The following is a 15,151-nucleotide window of genomic DNA, read 5'->3' on the forward strand; positions in this document are numbered from 1 at the left end:
TTTTAATTTTGAAACACAAATTTTTTGCTACCCCCCCCCCTTTATTTTTTCGTTTTTATTTATTTATTTCACTTTATTTTATTTTTGCAGACGTGCTTGTTCCACCAAGCAAATGTCTACGGAATTAAATTAGGAAAACAGTCAAATAGCTGTTCTTTCAAACAGTCCATAATTTAATCTAAAAAATATTTTATAATAATTTTAAATTATTAAAATCATAATAAATGCTGAAAGAATAACTTTTTTGCATATTACATCAAAATAGCATATATAATTGCGGCAATTTTTTTACCTTTGTAAATGAGTAAAGTACCGAAATATGGTTCCTAAAGGGGTCCCAAAAACTTACATGAAACTATGAACCCTACCCAGTAACTGGCTTCTCTGCATGATCATATGCACTCTTCCCACCCCACCCCCTTTTTTGCCTCTGCATTTTTCAAATATTCCATTTGTGATATTTACTCTTCATTTGTCCCTTTCGAACTGTTTTTAACTCTTTTCCAATACTCACGTATAACAATATCTATAATTCCACTTAATAATATATTATTTGAAGAAATTCGCCCATGTTATTTTTTTTCCTCTTTATCATAAATAACCCTTATTAAGATGAATGTGCTTGTGTTCTTCCATTGCAGAAATAAGTCATTGACTCGATCGAAAAAAAAACCCTTCGATTTTAGTTAGATTCCAAATGCAGTTACTACTTAGACTTGTTGAGGGAAATTCAGATTCAACATACACATTTTTGTTGCTGTAGGAAAAAGCATCGATATTTTGATTGTATTTTTAATGACTTCCTTATTTTTCTTTTGATAATTGTCTCCAGAAACCCACTAAAGATACTGAGAGTTTCTTCATCTTGATTAAATTTCTCTGAAAATATAATAAAAAATTTTTTGGCGTGTTCATCATCATCATCAAATTCCTGCCATGTACCCTCAAGGGGTGTACAGGATATGACAGTACTACATGAAAAAATTACATCATTACTAACTTCCTATCTACAATTTTCCTCCAAATCAGTCTGTTACTTGTCAAGACTCCAACATTATCAGATCTTATATTTCTATCGTCTAAGGCACTTTGTACCGTATCAATCCACCTATATCTTGGTCTTCCTCTGGGTCGTTTTCCTGCCAACCTGGCAGAGAACACTTGTTTTGCTAATCTTTCCTCTCCCATTCTATTTAAGTGACCATACCACCTGAGATTAGCTCTGCTAACACATGCTGACAATGTCAAGTTCTTTCCTAATATCCTCATTTTTAATATGATATTGCCATTGATGCCATCTGTTCATGCCTCTAATCTTTCTCAGGACACTCTCATATCTGCGTTCTCTAGTCTTTGGTCAAGTGTTTTGCTTCTGACCCAGCTCTCAGATCCATAAGTTAAAACTGGTTTGAACACTGTCTTGTATACAGCTAATTTAGTGTTGCGACTAATTTCTTTCTTATTCCATATGAATTTATTCAATTGACTTCCCACCATACCAGCTTTGCTGATTCTGTTGTCTATTTCTATATTTAATTTACCATATTCAGTAAATTTGGCGTGTTCTGTGTCATATTGTCACCAATTATGTAAATTTTCTATCTCAGAGCGTCTTGAGTATTCCAGAGAGGATATTCATGGTATACATGTACTTACTCTACATAAATATACTGTATTTAAAAAAATAATAATTAATAAAAGCGTAAGATCTCAGCTCTGTTATCTTATTCACAGACGATATTCTTAGATATTTTCCAGCGGGGAAGAGCTACCTTTTCTTCAGCCATGCTAATTAATGGACAAGCTTTGATCGGCAAGTTCCCTATCATAGTGTAAACATTTCTTTCTTTCTTTTTCTTCCTGTGATAATATAATAGTAATTTGGAAGAACATTTATATGGATTTGATGTAATCTTGTGGAAATGAACATTGTTTATATGTTTATCTCTAAAATTTATTTCACTATTCATTTGACTTTTCATAAGTTTCCTAATTTTAGTGCATTCAAATTTTTTCTTGTCTTTACTTCGTTTCGAGGATTTTTAGCACATTCATCGTTTTTAGTTTGTTTCTTAGGCTGTTCTTCACTCGGCAATCCTCTTTTTAATGTATGCTCATAAAAATAATATAAATGATATCCATTGTTGATTCACATAATACCTTCTGACGAAACGTTTTCAGGCTGTTTCGCATTTTATTTTATTTTGCTTGCTTGTTTATAATGTGATTTAAGTCATTTGAGTACTACAAGATTTTTTGGATGACGAACTTAGTGGAATGGACTGTACCCTCATCAGCATTGCTATGAAATAGGGTTTCAGTAGTGAGAGATCACAGAGAAGAAGCTGGCAATCCACTCACAAAGAGTATGTATGTTTGAGACCCATAAGAGGCAGTTTGAAAAGAAGACTGCGATGCCAGTCGCCGTCAAATACCTTGAAAATATCAAGAAGGATTACATGATTTTCTCCTGTCTGTCTAAATGTGAAAAGGTTAGCAAGGTGGTCAGCCTGTTAGAATGATAATGATGATCCCTAATTAACCGATGGATCTCTTATTAGTGAAAAAAAAAACTGGTTGTTGGTGACCTCCATTACTTTGGGACGATAGTTCGATGGTTTTTATTTCCCTTTTAAGAGCATGCTGGATAAAAGTGTGCCTTCCATACTGTTGTATACATGCCTGGTGAGTAGGACAACTTGTAAAGGCGTTAGTGGATGTGCGTTTTTGGAGAACGAGCTCTTAATAGTAATAATACAACTGGAGGGACATCATCTAGACAGAGGACTATTTAATATGAAAGATATTGCATATTTTATGTCCTTCTGACAAAAGATCATAGTAGACATACTGTTGGTGATTTGTGGAATAGTAGGAAGAGATTGATATGGAGATGTTATTTCGGATTTGTGGCTGAAGCAACTAAGATTATGAGGCCAGCGCATTATGTCTGTAAATTGCATGTGTACTTTTGGCGGGTTTGTCTATTTTGCAGGATGAAAAACCCAAGTTTCTCAGAGGAAGAACATCCCTACTTATGTATGAGACCGTATAACTTGAGTTGAATAGCCCCAATAAAAGTTCTTCGCATCCTAGACGGGATTTGAACCCAGGACTTTCCAGTCGAAGGGAATCGTAGATACCAGCTGATCCACGGAGGCTTCTGGCATTGGAAAAGAATATTGAAATAGAGTAAAAGTTTCCTCTCACAGCTTTGTCAAGGGACCAAAAGGCTGGTCTGAAATTTGAGCAAGAGGCAAACTTAGTGAATTTAGCTCTTACAAAGTCTGCTTTAAGTTTGCAGATGGTTTTCTTATGGTTGTTAGGGGCTATAATGCAAGATGAGTGAGATGTTGGAGTTTTAAACTTGAGCTATTTAGTTATGCTGCATTTTTAGCTTTTTTGGTACATTTGTTGTTGGAAAACCAAGACTTATATAAGGATCAGATATTTTGATTTGAGTGGGGGATAAAGGCACTCGTTCCAGGAAGAATAATATCAGTCATTAGATAAAAGCAAGTGCTTGGGTTAGAAGAGCAGAAGCAACAATCAGACTATGGAAAAGTGGCATATAAATCCTAAAGGTCATCCCATTTGCCTCCATTGCAGCAACTTAGGAACGTCTTACTTATGTCCAGAGTTTCTAATAAGAGGGCTGAAGTCATCAGTATATTTGGAAGGAGAGCTGGTTAAGGAGTGTTAACAACCGTTTGGTTCTGTGTGCAAAAATCTCTTTAATGCTGTATCGTCAAGTGGAGAAGGCGCTCGTTCCCTACTTGAATAATTGTGGTGTGTAGAGCCTGCCAAGCAAGGACCCTGTCCTCACTACATGTAAAAAAAAAAACTGGAATGCTTTTCATAATCATTTTATTTTCTGAAATATTTTCTATTCAATAGTTCGACGTATCTACACTTTCTACCTTCCTTTATATTTTTTCAGTATCATATTTGTTATTTTCTTATTGTTTTCTTTGCAATAAGCTATTTCGATTATTATTTCTGATAATGTACACACAAAACAACATTATTATCTCGTATCGAAGAACGTGATTAAGGTAAATTCAAGCGTATGCAATGCAATACACGCATAAATAAAAATGACGAATGTGTTTACATTTAATTTGGGTAATTATCATTCTTGTTTATGTATTATTTTTCTCCTATTATAATTTCAATTTCTTGATCTTTCTTTTCATTTCAAAGCGTCGCATTGAAATTGCGGAGACTTTCTTCCTGTCTGCTTTTCTTAGTAGCATGCAATCTGCCCACATACAACACCGGAATGCGTTAAATTTTGCAACCTTTTGTGTGTGGTTTGATATATAGAGAAATCCTCTTTATATATATGGCCGGTGTCATGACTTATCAAACGAAGCCTACTTTTTTCTATCGAAATGTTTTCTGTGTCATCGAAACCTGCTTCTGTGTTCTGAAGTCTATTCAAACCTTTATTACTTTTCTGACTAAATGTTGTGACTGTCATAAAAACGTCTTCTACCTTATCAAGACTAACTTTACTTTTTTTCTCCCCTCCAATTCTTCCACTAGTAGGAAATTTTATACTCTTCCCTAATCTCTCTCTTGCTTTCACTCCTATTCATTTGTCATTGGTACCGAAATTTATACTCCTCTCCGCTTCAATAGTTTATGTGTATATATGTCAGCGTCCCAATATTCCACAATACGTGATATATAAAAGTAGATTTTACAGTTAAATATGCAGATAGATTCAAGGGATTTAATTTTTTACCGAGTTGAAGCCGTTGAAATAGCAAAGCAATGTTTTTATTTATTGATTGATTGATATTATTTATTTATATTGACCATACCCACGAAGCTGCAGACTGGATAAAATAGATTTTTTTTTTTATTTAATGAAAAACAGAACTTTTGCAACCAGGTACAGCACCCCTTAATCATCACTTATAGCTTGTTGATATATAAATACAAAATTGATAACGGAAAAACTCACGTAAAAATATTATTTAATAGTATAATTTTCGCCTGCGTGTCACAGGCATCTTCATTACATTTTAAGCTAAAATTAAACAATAAATGACATTTCCAAAAAGCGCCACCTAAGTAGCTAATGTAAGATAACTAAAAAGGTCAATAAATTTCCTAACTAAAAAAAAGACGTAAGTCATCGGATCTGTTTAAGTTAGGAGAGTGAAGTAAAGTTTTACGTGTTTCTTTATAAAGGTGTTCCATGAGGAACCGACTTTTGTGAAGGTCTCTTGTATTTTTCCAGTGAACTCTATGTCTAGTGATAATGTCTAGTTCATTGGAAAAAGACAATGAACTAGACATTAATCTAGTTCAATGAAGTCCTTCACAAAAGTCGGTTTTATATAGAAACTTTATAAAGAAACATGTGAAACTTTACTCCACTCTCCTAACTTAAACAGATCCGATGGTTATCCCCTTTATGGGAGATAGTACTTTATAAATCAGCTAATCTTTCCTAACTTTTTATTGTATATATAATTTTTTTTTTTTTAGTTAGGAAATTTATTGACCTTTTTAGTTATCTTACACCAGCTACTTAGGTGGCGCTTTTTGGAATTGTCAGTTATTGTTTAATTTTAGCTTAAAATGTACTGAAGATGTCTGTGACACACAGGCGAAAATTATACTATTAAATAATCTTTTTATGTGAGTTTTTCCGTTATTAATTTTGTATTTATATGTTTTCTCATGGTATTCCCTTATTAAAACTTAGCTTGTTGACATATTGGGACATATTAATAAAAGAAATGCGCGGTTAGCCTAGTGGCTTTGCGCTTCGCAAACCATATGCCTGGGGAAGGAGTATCCTGGGTTCGATTCCCAGGACACTCCTTCCATCGCCTCCTTGCCGACGTGAGGAGCTTAAGGATCTTCCTCAGCCATAGCCAAGTTAGTCGGTCTTGGGCGTAGACAGCAAGGTTTTTTCCCCAAGTTTATCTGGGGTTTTTCATCCCGCAAGGAGGCAAACCGGCCTCGTGAACACACGGATCTAAAGCCATAAATACTTAACCCCCCATGAGGGGGATCAACTCGCCCCAATAAGGACGGGGGAGAAAAGAGAGGAAACTCCATATGAATAAATAAATAAAAGAAATGGGAGTCGTGGATTTTTGGGCTAGTGTATGTTTTGCGTGGCGTGTAAGTTTTGCATAACTTGTCTAGCCCTCCATGTAACTATTAAAAGTGCTGTATTATAGTTTTGTTGTTATTGTTCTTTTTCTTTCTTTTCTTTCTTTTTTTTTTTAAAGTCAGTCAAACAAACGCTTGTCATATTCCTCTAGGAAAAATCCAAACTGGATCCCATCCGATTTATCACTTCTTTCTTCCCACAAACCTTCAAAGATCGCATATTTAGACCATAAAAGGATTTTAGAAAAAATGACTTTTTTTTTCTCTCTCTCTCTTTTTATCGTTTTGTATATATTATTTATTGAATGTCGTCCTGTTTAAGCCCAAACCGAGATAACGCGCTAATTAGTAAAGATTTGAAATCCATCTCACATAGGTAAGAATTGAGGCGTTTACAATTGTCTGCAATAGAACTAAATCCATGAGGCCTCAGTATGTTACATTTGTCAGTTTGGTGTATTTTACGCTAGGAAGGAAAGTTTTCTTAGCCAAAGATTGCCTATATTCCATAAATAAGGATAAATATTCTTTGTTTATTACAATGTCACATATTTCTCCATTTTAAAATCATAAAATATAAAATCGACCATTTCCATCTGTGATTTGTGAGCTCAAAACACATTGTATCTCGTATATTGGTGTATCTGTATATGAATATTATATAATCTTTTAATCTTCATTTTAAAAATAGCAAGTTTATAGTTTATATATAACATATACTTATTTTTATAATATTATGTTTAATATTCCATAATATTTTCTGTTTTGTTTTAGTTTTAGTAGTTTTCCTTAATGAAATTTAATAATTTGAAGCTCTCAGATGTTTTTTTTTTTTTTTTTTTTCCTGATGTGGCTCTCGATCTAACCAGTCACTGGGCGGACTCCAATTGTAGGACAGTGCTTTTTACAATTGTACACCTAGTCTTGATTCAACTTTATTTATTTATCGTTATTATTATTATTATTATTACTGCTCGTGATAACTGTGAGTTCACAATATGAATTATGCATTCGCTTTCGATATTTTATGCATGTAAATGGTGGTCAGATTTGATAACTGAAGATGCAGGAAAACATTTGCAGATTACTTTTCTTTGTTATTTGGTTTGAGGTAATAAAATATATGACAATAAACATGACTGTTCTAGAGCAAGTCAAGTGTGAGGACCAGCATATAGCTGTTCAACGTCCGCAGGTGAAACACGCTGTTCTGGCGTTTGGATGACGTCGACAATTATTGAAACATGGTGTAACTATGGGAGAGGGGAGAATAAATAAAAAATAAGTATAAAACAATTATGCTTAGAGGACATAATAATAAAGTTAATTGGAACAGCAACGTGAATTAAAAATAAGTCGTTTCCACTGCGGTGTACAGGACAGAATCTGTCTTTTCGTTTTTTGTTTAAAAAATTAATATTTTAACGGTTATTATAGTTTTACAACAATCTCGATAATGAAAGGTTGAAAACGTAAAGCTCATTAGTTAAGGTGGGAAGAGGGGGAGGGCAATCCGGTTCCGAAAAAAGAAATATGGTCTCGATACCATTCAGTGTTACAATTAGTGACAACACAAGGAAACATGAAAATTGATTTTTATTATTTTCGTTTATTTTTGAAATTGATTTGATTAATACAAAATAATTTTAACTTATGTCAAATTATGCTTTGCATAGAAGAAAACGATAAAATTTAAACATCATATTCATAAATTGGTAAAACAATATGGACTTAAATATATGCAATACTTCAATAAACACACACACACAGACACACACACACACACACACACACACACACAGTGTGTGTCTGTGTGTTTATGTGCGATGCGATGAGTGTGCAATGAGTAAAATCTCGATAAAACGAGCATTGAAACTTTATTATGACGATAATTCTAAAAATCTAATCGCATACGTCCAATTCTTGAGTATAAACATGTAATGGTCCGATAAAGCGAACCTGAAAGAGCTATGCTGACGTGTTACTACGAAATTCGGTGTTTGTCAAAATAAAAGTCATTAAGAAACACTTTATTTTTAATGCGATAAATATAATACATGCACATTCTATTATTACATGGGTAGTGTAATTTCAGCAAAGATTCAAACAGATTCAACCGGTAGAGTTTGATAAGAGTGCTTGTCCGATCTTTCTGAAACCATGGCTTATCCAGTTTTAAGTTATGAAGGATAAAAAACATTAGGGATCAAGAATGACCCTCAAATACAATTGGTTCAATCCATATTGATCATCGTCAATCAATGACTCAAGATACAGCAACATCCAGTAACTAGATAAAGATAAAGATAGGATGGTTTTTTTTTTGTAAGAATGTATTGAAAGAAACAATTCAGTTTTTGTATGTTTATTATATATTAGAATTTTTATATAAAAAAATAATAATTTCTAAATTAAAATCAAAGCTTTAATCAATTTAATTACATCTGTTAATATCGTTATATATAGCAATTCAGTCACTGGACTCCCTAAACGACCAGATCATCCAATTCATCTTCACACCAAAGTCTTCCGAATTCGACTCATGCGGAGGATCGACTACAAAATGGCAGGAACAACGCGACACTTTAAAATCTTCGATGGCTTTGATGCGTCGCTTGTTAGTAGATGCCCAAGCGAAATTTCGAAAGATGATGGAAGACAACAAATCTCTAGCTTCGCGTATTGATGGGGACATACAAAATGCTCATCAGGAAGTGTCTTTATTACGTGCAGAACTTGCAGATACAAATAAAAGAATAGCCGAAATCACAATTCACAGTGTTCCTCATAAATCTGGTACGAACTTCACTAGTAATATACTGACTATGAGTGTACCCATCAAGACTGAGTTCAATTCTCCAAAACTGCCCTCCGCATCTTTTAACTCAAGTTATTCGCTGGCTTATGACGTAGAAACCAGGAACCTTACCAATCAGCTCTCTAGGGAAGCATTAAACTGTCCGCGATGCAGAAGTAAGTATGATGTCTTATGTATCTTCTTAATACATTCATTGGTAGTTGTTTATATTGACTTATTATATGCAAGACACAAATAGAATGTTGTTTTCATTCATTTTTCCGCTCCAGAATGTAACCACGAAGATGCGAACCAACTCGAAGATATTATAAACGAAATAAAACAGCAAAACGAGAAACTAAACGAGCAAAATAGTAATCTGCAAAGAGAAATAGAAAGTCTATTAGTGCTCAAGGATAAAACGGAAGAAGAAAATTCCCTTAAAAGTAAATTAGAAGAAATGGAAGAGGAATTGAATCACGCCAAAGATGCTCTCTCAGGTAAGATTACTTCAAAAGTTTAAATAACTCAAAAGGTCAAGTTCTCATAACAACAGATAGGTGGTAAAAAGCAAAATCGTATTGTTTGAGTAACTTGGAAAAGATTTTGGGGAAAAAAAAAAAAGACATTAATTTACATCAACATTTGATTAAGTTTGGTACAAAGTTCTTCAAGCAAGTTCCCCATTGAATGGTCTTCCTCTTTTCATTTGTCATAGGGTGCTTTTTATTTCTATTTGGCGCATTTCATCTACCCTTTCCCCTTCAATATACCCTATTCCTCCTATGGGTTTAAATTCGGAAGAAGGCGAGTTCAGAAGCCTTAAGGTAGCAGCCCTACCACTGAACTATTCCATCCCTGACATGGAGAACATAACCATACTTGTAAGCTGACAGAAAAAGACAATCGGATTGAATCTATGGGAAACGACACTGGAATGGAAAAGGGAAAACGAAAATGGAAACGACAAAATATAATACACATAGCAAACTGGAATGTAAGAGGAATAGCATATAAAGAAATAGAATTAGATAAGTTATTAAATGAAAGAAATTTTAAAATAGCAGTAATCACTGAAACAAAAAAGAAATTAAAAGGAACTATGAGAACTGAAAATTTTAATGTGATATACAGTGCAGTCGACAGAGACCAAAGAGCACAAGCAGGAGTCATGATTTGGATTCATAACTCCCTTTCAAAACAGTTAAAACATTATAAATTATGGAATGAAAGAATAATAGAAGCTAGAATAAAAATAGACAAAGGCTATTTAACAATAATATTGATTTTTATAATCAGCTACAAAACATATATAATAAAATAAATAAAAATGATTACATAATTTTAGCAGGAGACGACTTAAATGCAAGAATTGGAAACACGAAAATTAATAATAATATAGGAATACATGGAGAACACACTCTAAACAGAAATGGTAAAAAATTGATTGACTTTGTAGTTTATAATAACCTAAAAATAATGACTTCCTTCTATAAACATAAAGACATACATAAATATACTTGGGCAGCAAGAGGATGGAAATCAATATTAGATTACTTTATATTAAATGAAAAGACATCAAAATTTTCACTAGATGTTAGAGTTTACAGAGGATATGAAATAAGCAGTGACCACTTCCTTGTTAAAATAAAATTAAGATTACCACCTAAATGGCTACAAGTAACAAGAACAGAAAGAAAAATTGAAACATTTGTTTATAAAACTAGACTATTGAATGACACAAATGTACAATGGCTATATGAACAAAGAATTAACCAGTATCTAGATAAAATAAAACAAAATGAAGAAATAGAAATAGAATGGCTTAATATAAAAACGATACTAACTGCAGCAGCAAATGAAAGCTTAGGAAAGACCAAAAAATTCAATAAAAGAAAAAAACTGAAGATCTGGGATGATACAATCAAAGAAATAATCAAAAAAAAAAGAAGGCCTATCACAAATGGTTAAGCAGTAAAAAATTAGAAGATGAAATAGAATATAAAAGAATAAGAGCCATAGCTAAAAGAGAAGTCAGAAAAAGACATAGAGAATCATGGAATAAATTTGTTTCTAATTTAGAACATGATTTATATAAAATAAGACCCAATGTATATAAGATTTTGAAACACCTAAATGCAGATACCAAAGAAAACATAAAATTAAACACTGAATTGAAATTAGAAGAATTTCTAAATTACTACACAGAACTGTGGACAGACAAATATTTTAAAAAAGACAACTGGCAAACAATTAACGAAAATGAAAAGGAAATAACTGAAGAAGAATTAGAAATCAGCCTGAAAGAAACAAGAAACGGAAAATCACCTGGAGAAGATAAGCTAGGTTCAGAACTATATAAATACGCAGGAACAAGATTCAAAGGAAGACTCTTATTATTTTTAAATAAAATTTACTCAACTGGTATCCCCCCAATAGAATGGAAAAAAGCAATTGTGATTCCTATCTTTAAGAAAGGTAATAGAGATGACCCTAAAAACTATAGAGGTATCAGTATACTAAATTCATGTTACAAAATATACAGCAGAATCTTAAATAACAAACTAATGAAATATTCCGAAAACTTTATTCTAGAGGTACAAAATGGATTTAGAAAAGGACGATCATGTATAGACCCAGCCTTCTGCCTAAAATTAATAATAGAGAAAAGAAGAGAATATAATTTAGAAACACATATTGCATATATTGATTTTTTTGAAAAAGCATTTGACAAAGTTAAAAGAAACATATTATTTAACATGTTAAAAGAAAGACAAATACCAAATAATATCCTAAAAGCTGTCACAAGTATATATGAAAATAATCAAATACAAATATGATTAAATCACGAGCTATCATATACAAGAGAGATAAACCAAGGGGTCCGACAGGGATGTCCCCTCTCAGCAACTCTTTTTAATATCTACTTAAATGAAATAAAAATAAAATGGAGTAAAAATTTACATCAAGGAATTAAACTTTCACCTACAGTTAACTTAAACACTCTCCCCTTTGCAGACGACCAAATAATAATTACAAATTCTGAAGATAACTTACAGAAAGTTATTTTAAATCTAAATGAGATATCCAAAGATTATGATATGATAATATCAACAGAAAAATTAAAAACTATGGCCTTTAAAGGACAAGATCCAGCAAGAACTAAAATAATATTAGATAACAAGATCTTAGAACAGGTGAATTCATTTAACTACCTAGGATGTATGATCACTTATGAAAATGAAAAAGATATAAACATAAAAATTGCAAAATATTTAAAAATAACAGGAGTAATTAACTCTATATTTAAACCAAACCTAGTTCAAAAACAAACCAGACTAAAAGTATACAATACATTAGCCCTACCGGTCTTAATGTATGGAAGCGAAATCTGGACAATAAAACAAAAAGACAAACAAAGATTAACAACAGCAGAAATGAAGTTTATGAGAAAAACTGCAAAGTATACCCTATTTGATCACAAAAGAAACAAAGATATTATGAAATAATTAAACCAAGAACCAGTAATTGAAAAAATTAAAAAATATAAACATAGATGGATGGAACACGTTCAAAGAATGAAAACAGAAAGATTTCCAAAACAAGCCTTGAAGTACAAGCCATTAGGAAAAAGAAAACCAGGACGTCCTCTTAAACGATTCAACGATGACTTCTAAGGCCGGAACAGGCCATACTAGGCCTAAATCCTTGATACGTATGATGATGATGATGATGCATTTCATCGCTATATGTGTTTAGCTTGTAGAGCTGAATACAACAAATTCTGAAGTGTGTTCGACTTTTTTTTTTTTCCTACAGTCCTACATATATCAAGGATCGTTCACTGTCAGTAAATCCCAGTCATGGATTTATCCTTTTTTTTTTTTTTTTTTGTGATAATTTTACCTTCAAGGTGAAATGATCAAATCGTCAATCTAGAGCACTTTAGACATGTGATGGAATGAGTAATCTATATAAGCAACATTTAAAGAATACCTATAGCTATTTAACTATTTCCATAAATGAAGGCTTGGATTCAAACAAATCCCTTCTAGAGCGCGAAGACGCTTTAACAGGGATTTTCAAATGACAATGAGTTAGTTGGTTGGTCTCATTGAAGGCGAAGAGTTTCCCACTTGAATCTCTCATTTTTCCACAACTAGGCCATCTAACAAGGAAAACGCACATAATTTATAATATATGAGTACACACACACACACACACACACACACACACACACACACACACACACACACACACACACACACACACACACACACACACACACACACACACACACACACACACACACACACACACACACACACACACGCGCGCGCGAAAGCCAAGGATACTTGGCAGGTCGTGGACGTAGGTACCGCAGATTATTATATCAAAAGATTATACTATTGCCTTCAAAGTTCTATTTTATTTTGTCATTTAAAAAAAAAAAAAAAAAGCTATTTTTTCCTGATCCTGCTTTTTTCTAACATCAAGTCCAAATTCAAGAAAAGATTTTTCCTGAAATAACAATAACTTAATTAATTTAAAAAAAACTTGAGACCAAGACAAGGCTAATGTTAATAGCCTCATGCAGAAGCAGGAAAGCCCGACTTGTCGAAAACTAGGGTTTTTTTCATCTTTCAAAACGCATAAACCAGTCAGAAGAAGAAGTTTCGAAACCTTTTCCAATAAAGAATGCTTTGTTCCGACTGTGCTACGGAAACGACAGACCTGAATCATATCCAATAATAAATTAGTACAAGACTGCGGATAGAGAGAAGTAATAAAACTGGACCCATGATTTCGATTTGAAAAAGGGAAAAAAAAAATGAAAAGGCAGGAATTCTATATTAAATACTTGAGTTTTACTGAAATCCAACCAGAAATACTAGACACTACCCTTACCATCCCGGATTAGCAAAAATCTCCGTTTTGCACATTTGTTGGGTTTTCTGAAAATGAGTATTTACTCTGTGTAGCTATTAATAGTCACCATAACCCGTAGTTTTTGAACTAAAATTCGAACTATGTGTGAAGTATGTACTATATACTTCTGTTTACAATTACATAGAGGGGAGTATCTAGAAGTACAGGATATCCTCGCTTGACAAAAGAACTTTGTCAAATGGGGTAACTCTTGGAATATGCATATCACAGAGGTTAGACCAGGTTTCTTGGAATACAGTGAACGAGCTAATAATGCTACCCAGATGAAAAATGAGAACTCATGTTATTGTTGCTATAATATCTTTGTGTTGCTATTGATTTATTCATATTTTCTATATATTTAATCTCTTCTTTCAATACTTTCAGTCATGTATCTTAATTTATATTTCTTGGAAGTATATTTAAGCATCATTGTGCTTAAATATTTAAATAATTCTGGTTAATTATGGATATTATTTCTGGGAAAACTCCCATGTTACTCCTCTTAACAAACTATTATATTTAGTTTTTTTTTATATTTATGACATTTAAAAGGGGCACTCCTAAACAGAAGCAAGCAAAATAGCCGCAAATATAATAATTCTGGGTAACATTATTTATATAGTAGTAATTTTTATTCCTAACTTTTACACGTAAGACTTTTATACATAACTATTCGTTAGATGATTCTGGTAATAAACTGGGTTATACCCGGTCCTTGCAGTTTTTTTTTTTTTTTTTTTAACAGAGATTTCATACTCTATTAAGAAAATTAGTGCCCTATTTTGTACGTATATCGACTTGCTATGCAGAGCCCATCTGCCGATGATGAAGCAGGAATAATCACTAGACCATACCGATAACCGCATATATTGGATAAAGCATAGCGATTGTTTCCACCCACCTCGTGTCTGTCAGCTGGTCATTGCCATTTGTGTGTAAATGGTAAGCCGTTTGACAAGACTTCGATGCAGCCTGCACTTTGATTGTTCTTCCTCTGACTGACCGCTTAGCAGACAGATGGCTGACTGGCAACATAGTCCCTAGTTGGGGCAGCTGTCGATGCTGACGGTCCATTAGGTTGCTTTGGACATTCTGGTCGTGTGCGGGTGTAGTTACTAATTGCGGAAATGGATCTCTACCTTCTTAGCTGTGGACACAAAGTCTAATTTTGTTCGTCGACTGCCCCCCCCCCTCTTCCTCCATTGCTCATCTGTACTTTTCCCTTTGGCAGAGTCCATACGTGTACCAGGTGCAACATAACTAGAAAATGTTGTCTGGAAAATA

General features: G+C 33.2%; 1 protein-coding gene across 2 annotated transcripts in view; it reads left to right on the forward strand.

Moving 5' to 3' along the window:
* LOC150107617 (kazrin-like) overlaps positions 1-15,151 on the forward strand; it is a 72,510-nt gene that overhangs the window by 21,775 nt on the left and 35,584 nt on the right. For both annotated transcript variants that reach the window (XM_090391423.1, XM_090391422.1), the window contains exons 2-3: positions 8,605-9,111; positions 9,226-9,435. In XM_090391423.1, the coding sequence (XP_090247549.1) occupies positions 8,605-9,111; positions 9,226-9,435 (717 nt within the window). The remainder of the gene's footprint in view (positions 1-8,604; positions 9,112-9,225; positions 9,436-15,151) is intronic.

Source organism: Typopeltis vanoorti, chromosome 4 (assembly GCF_054136105.1).
Source record: "Typopeltis vanoorti isolate ZY-2024b chromosome 4, IOZ_Tvanoo_1.0, whole genome shotgun sequence".
Classification (NCBI taxonomy): Eukaryota; Metazoa; Arthropoda; class Arachnida; order Uropygi; family Thelyphonidae; genus Typopeltis; species Typopeltis vanoorti.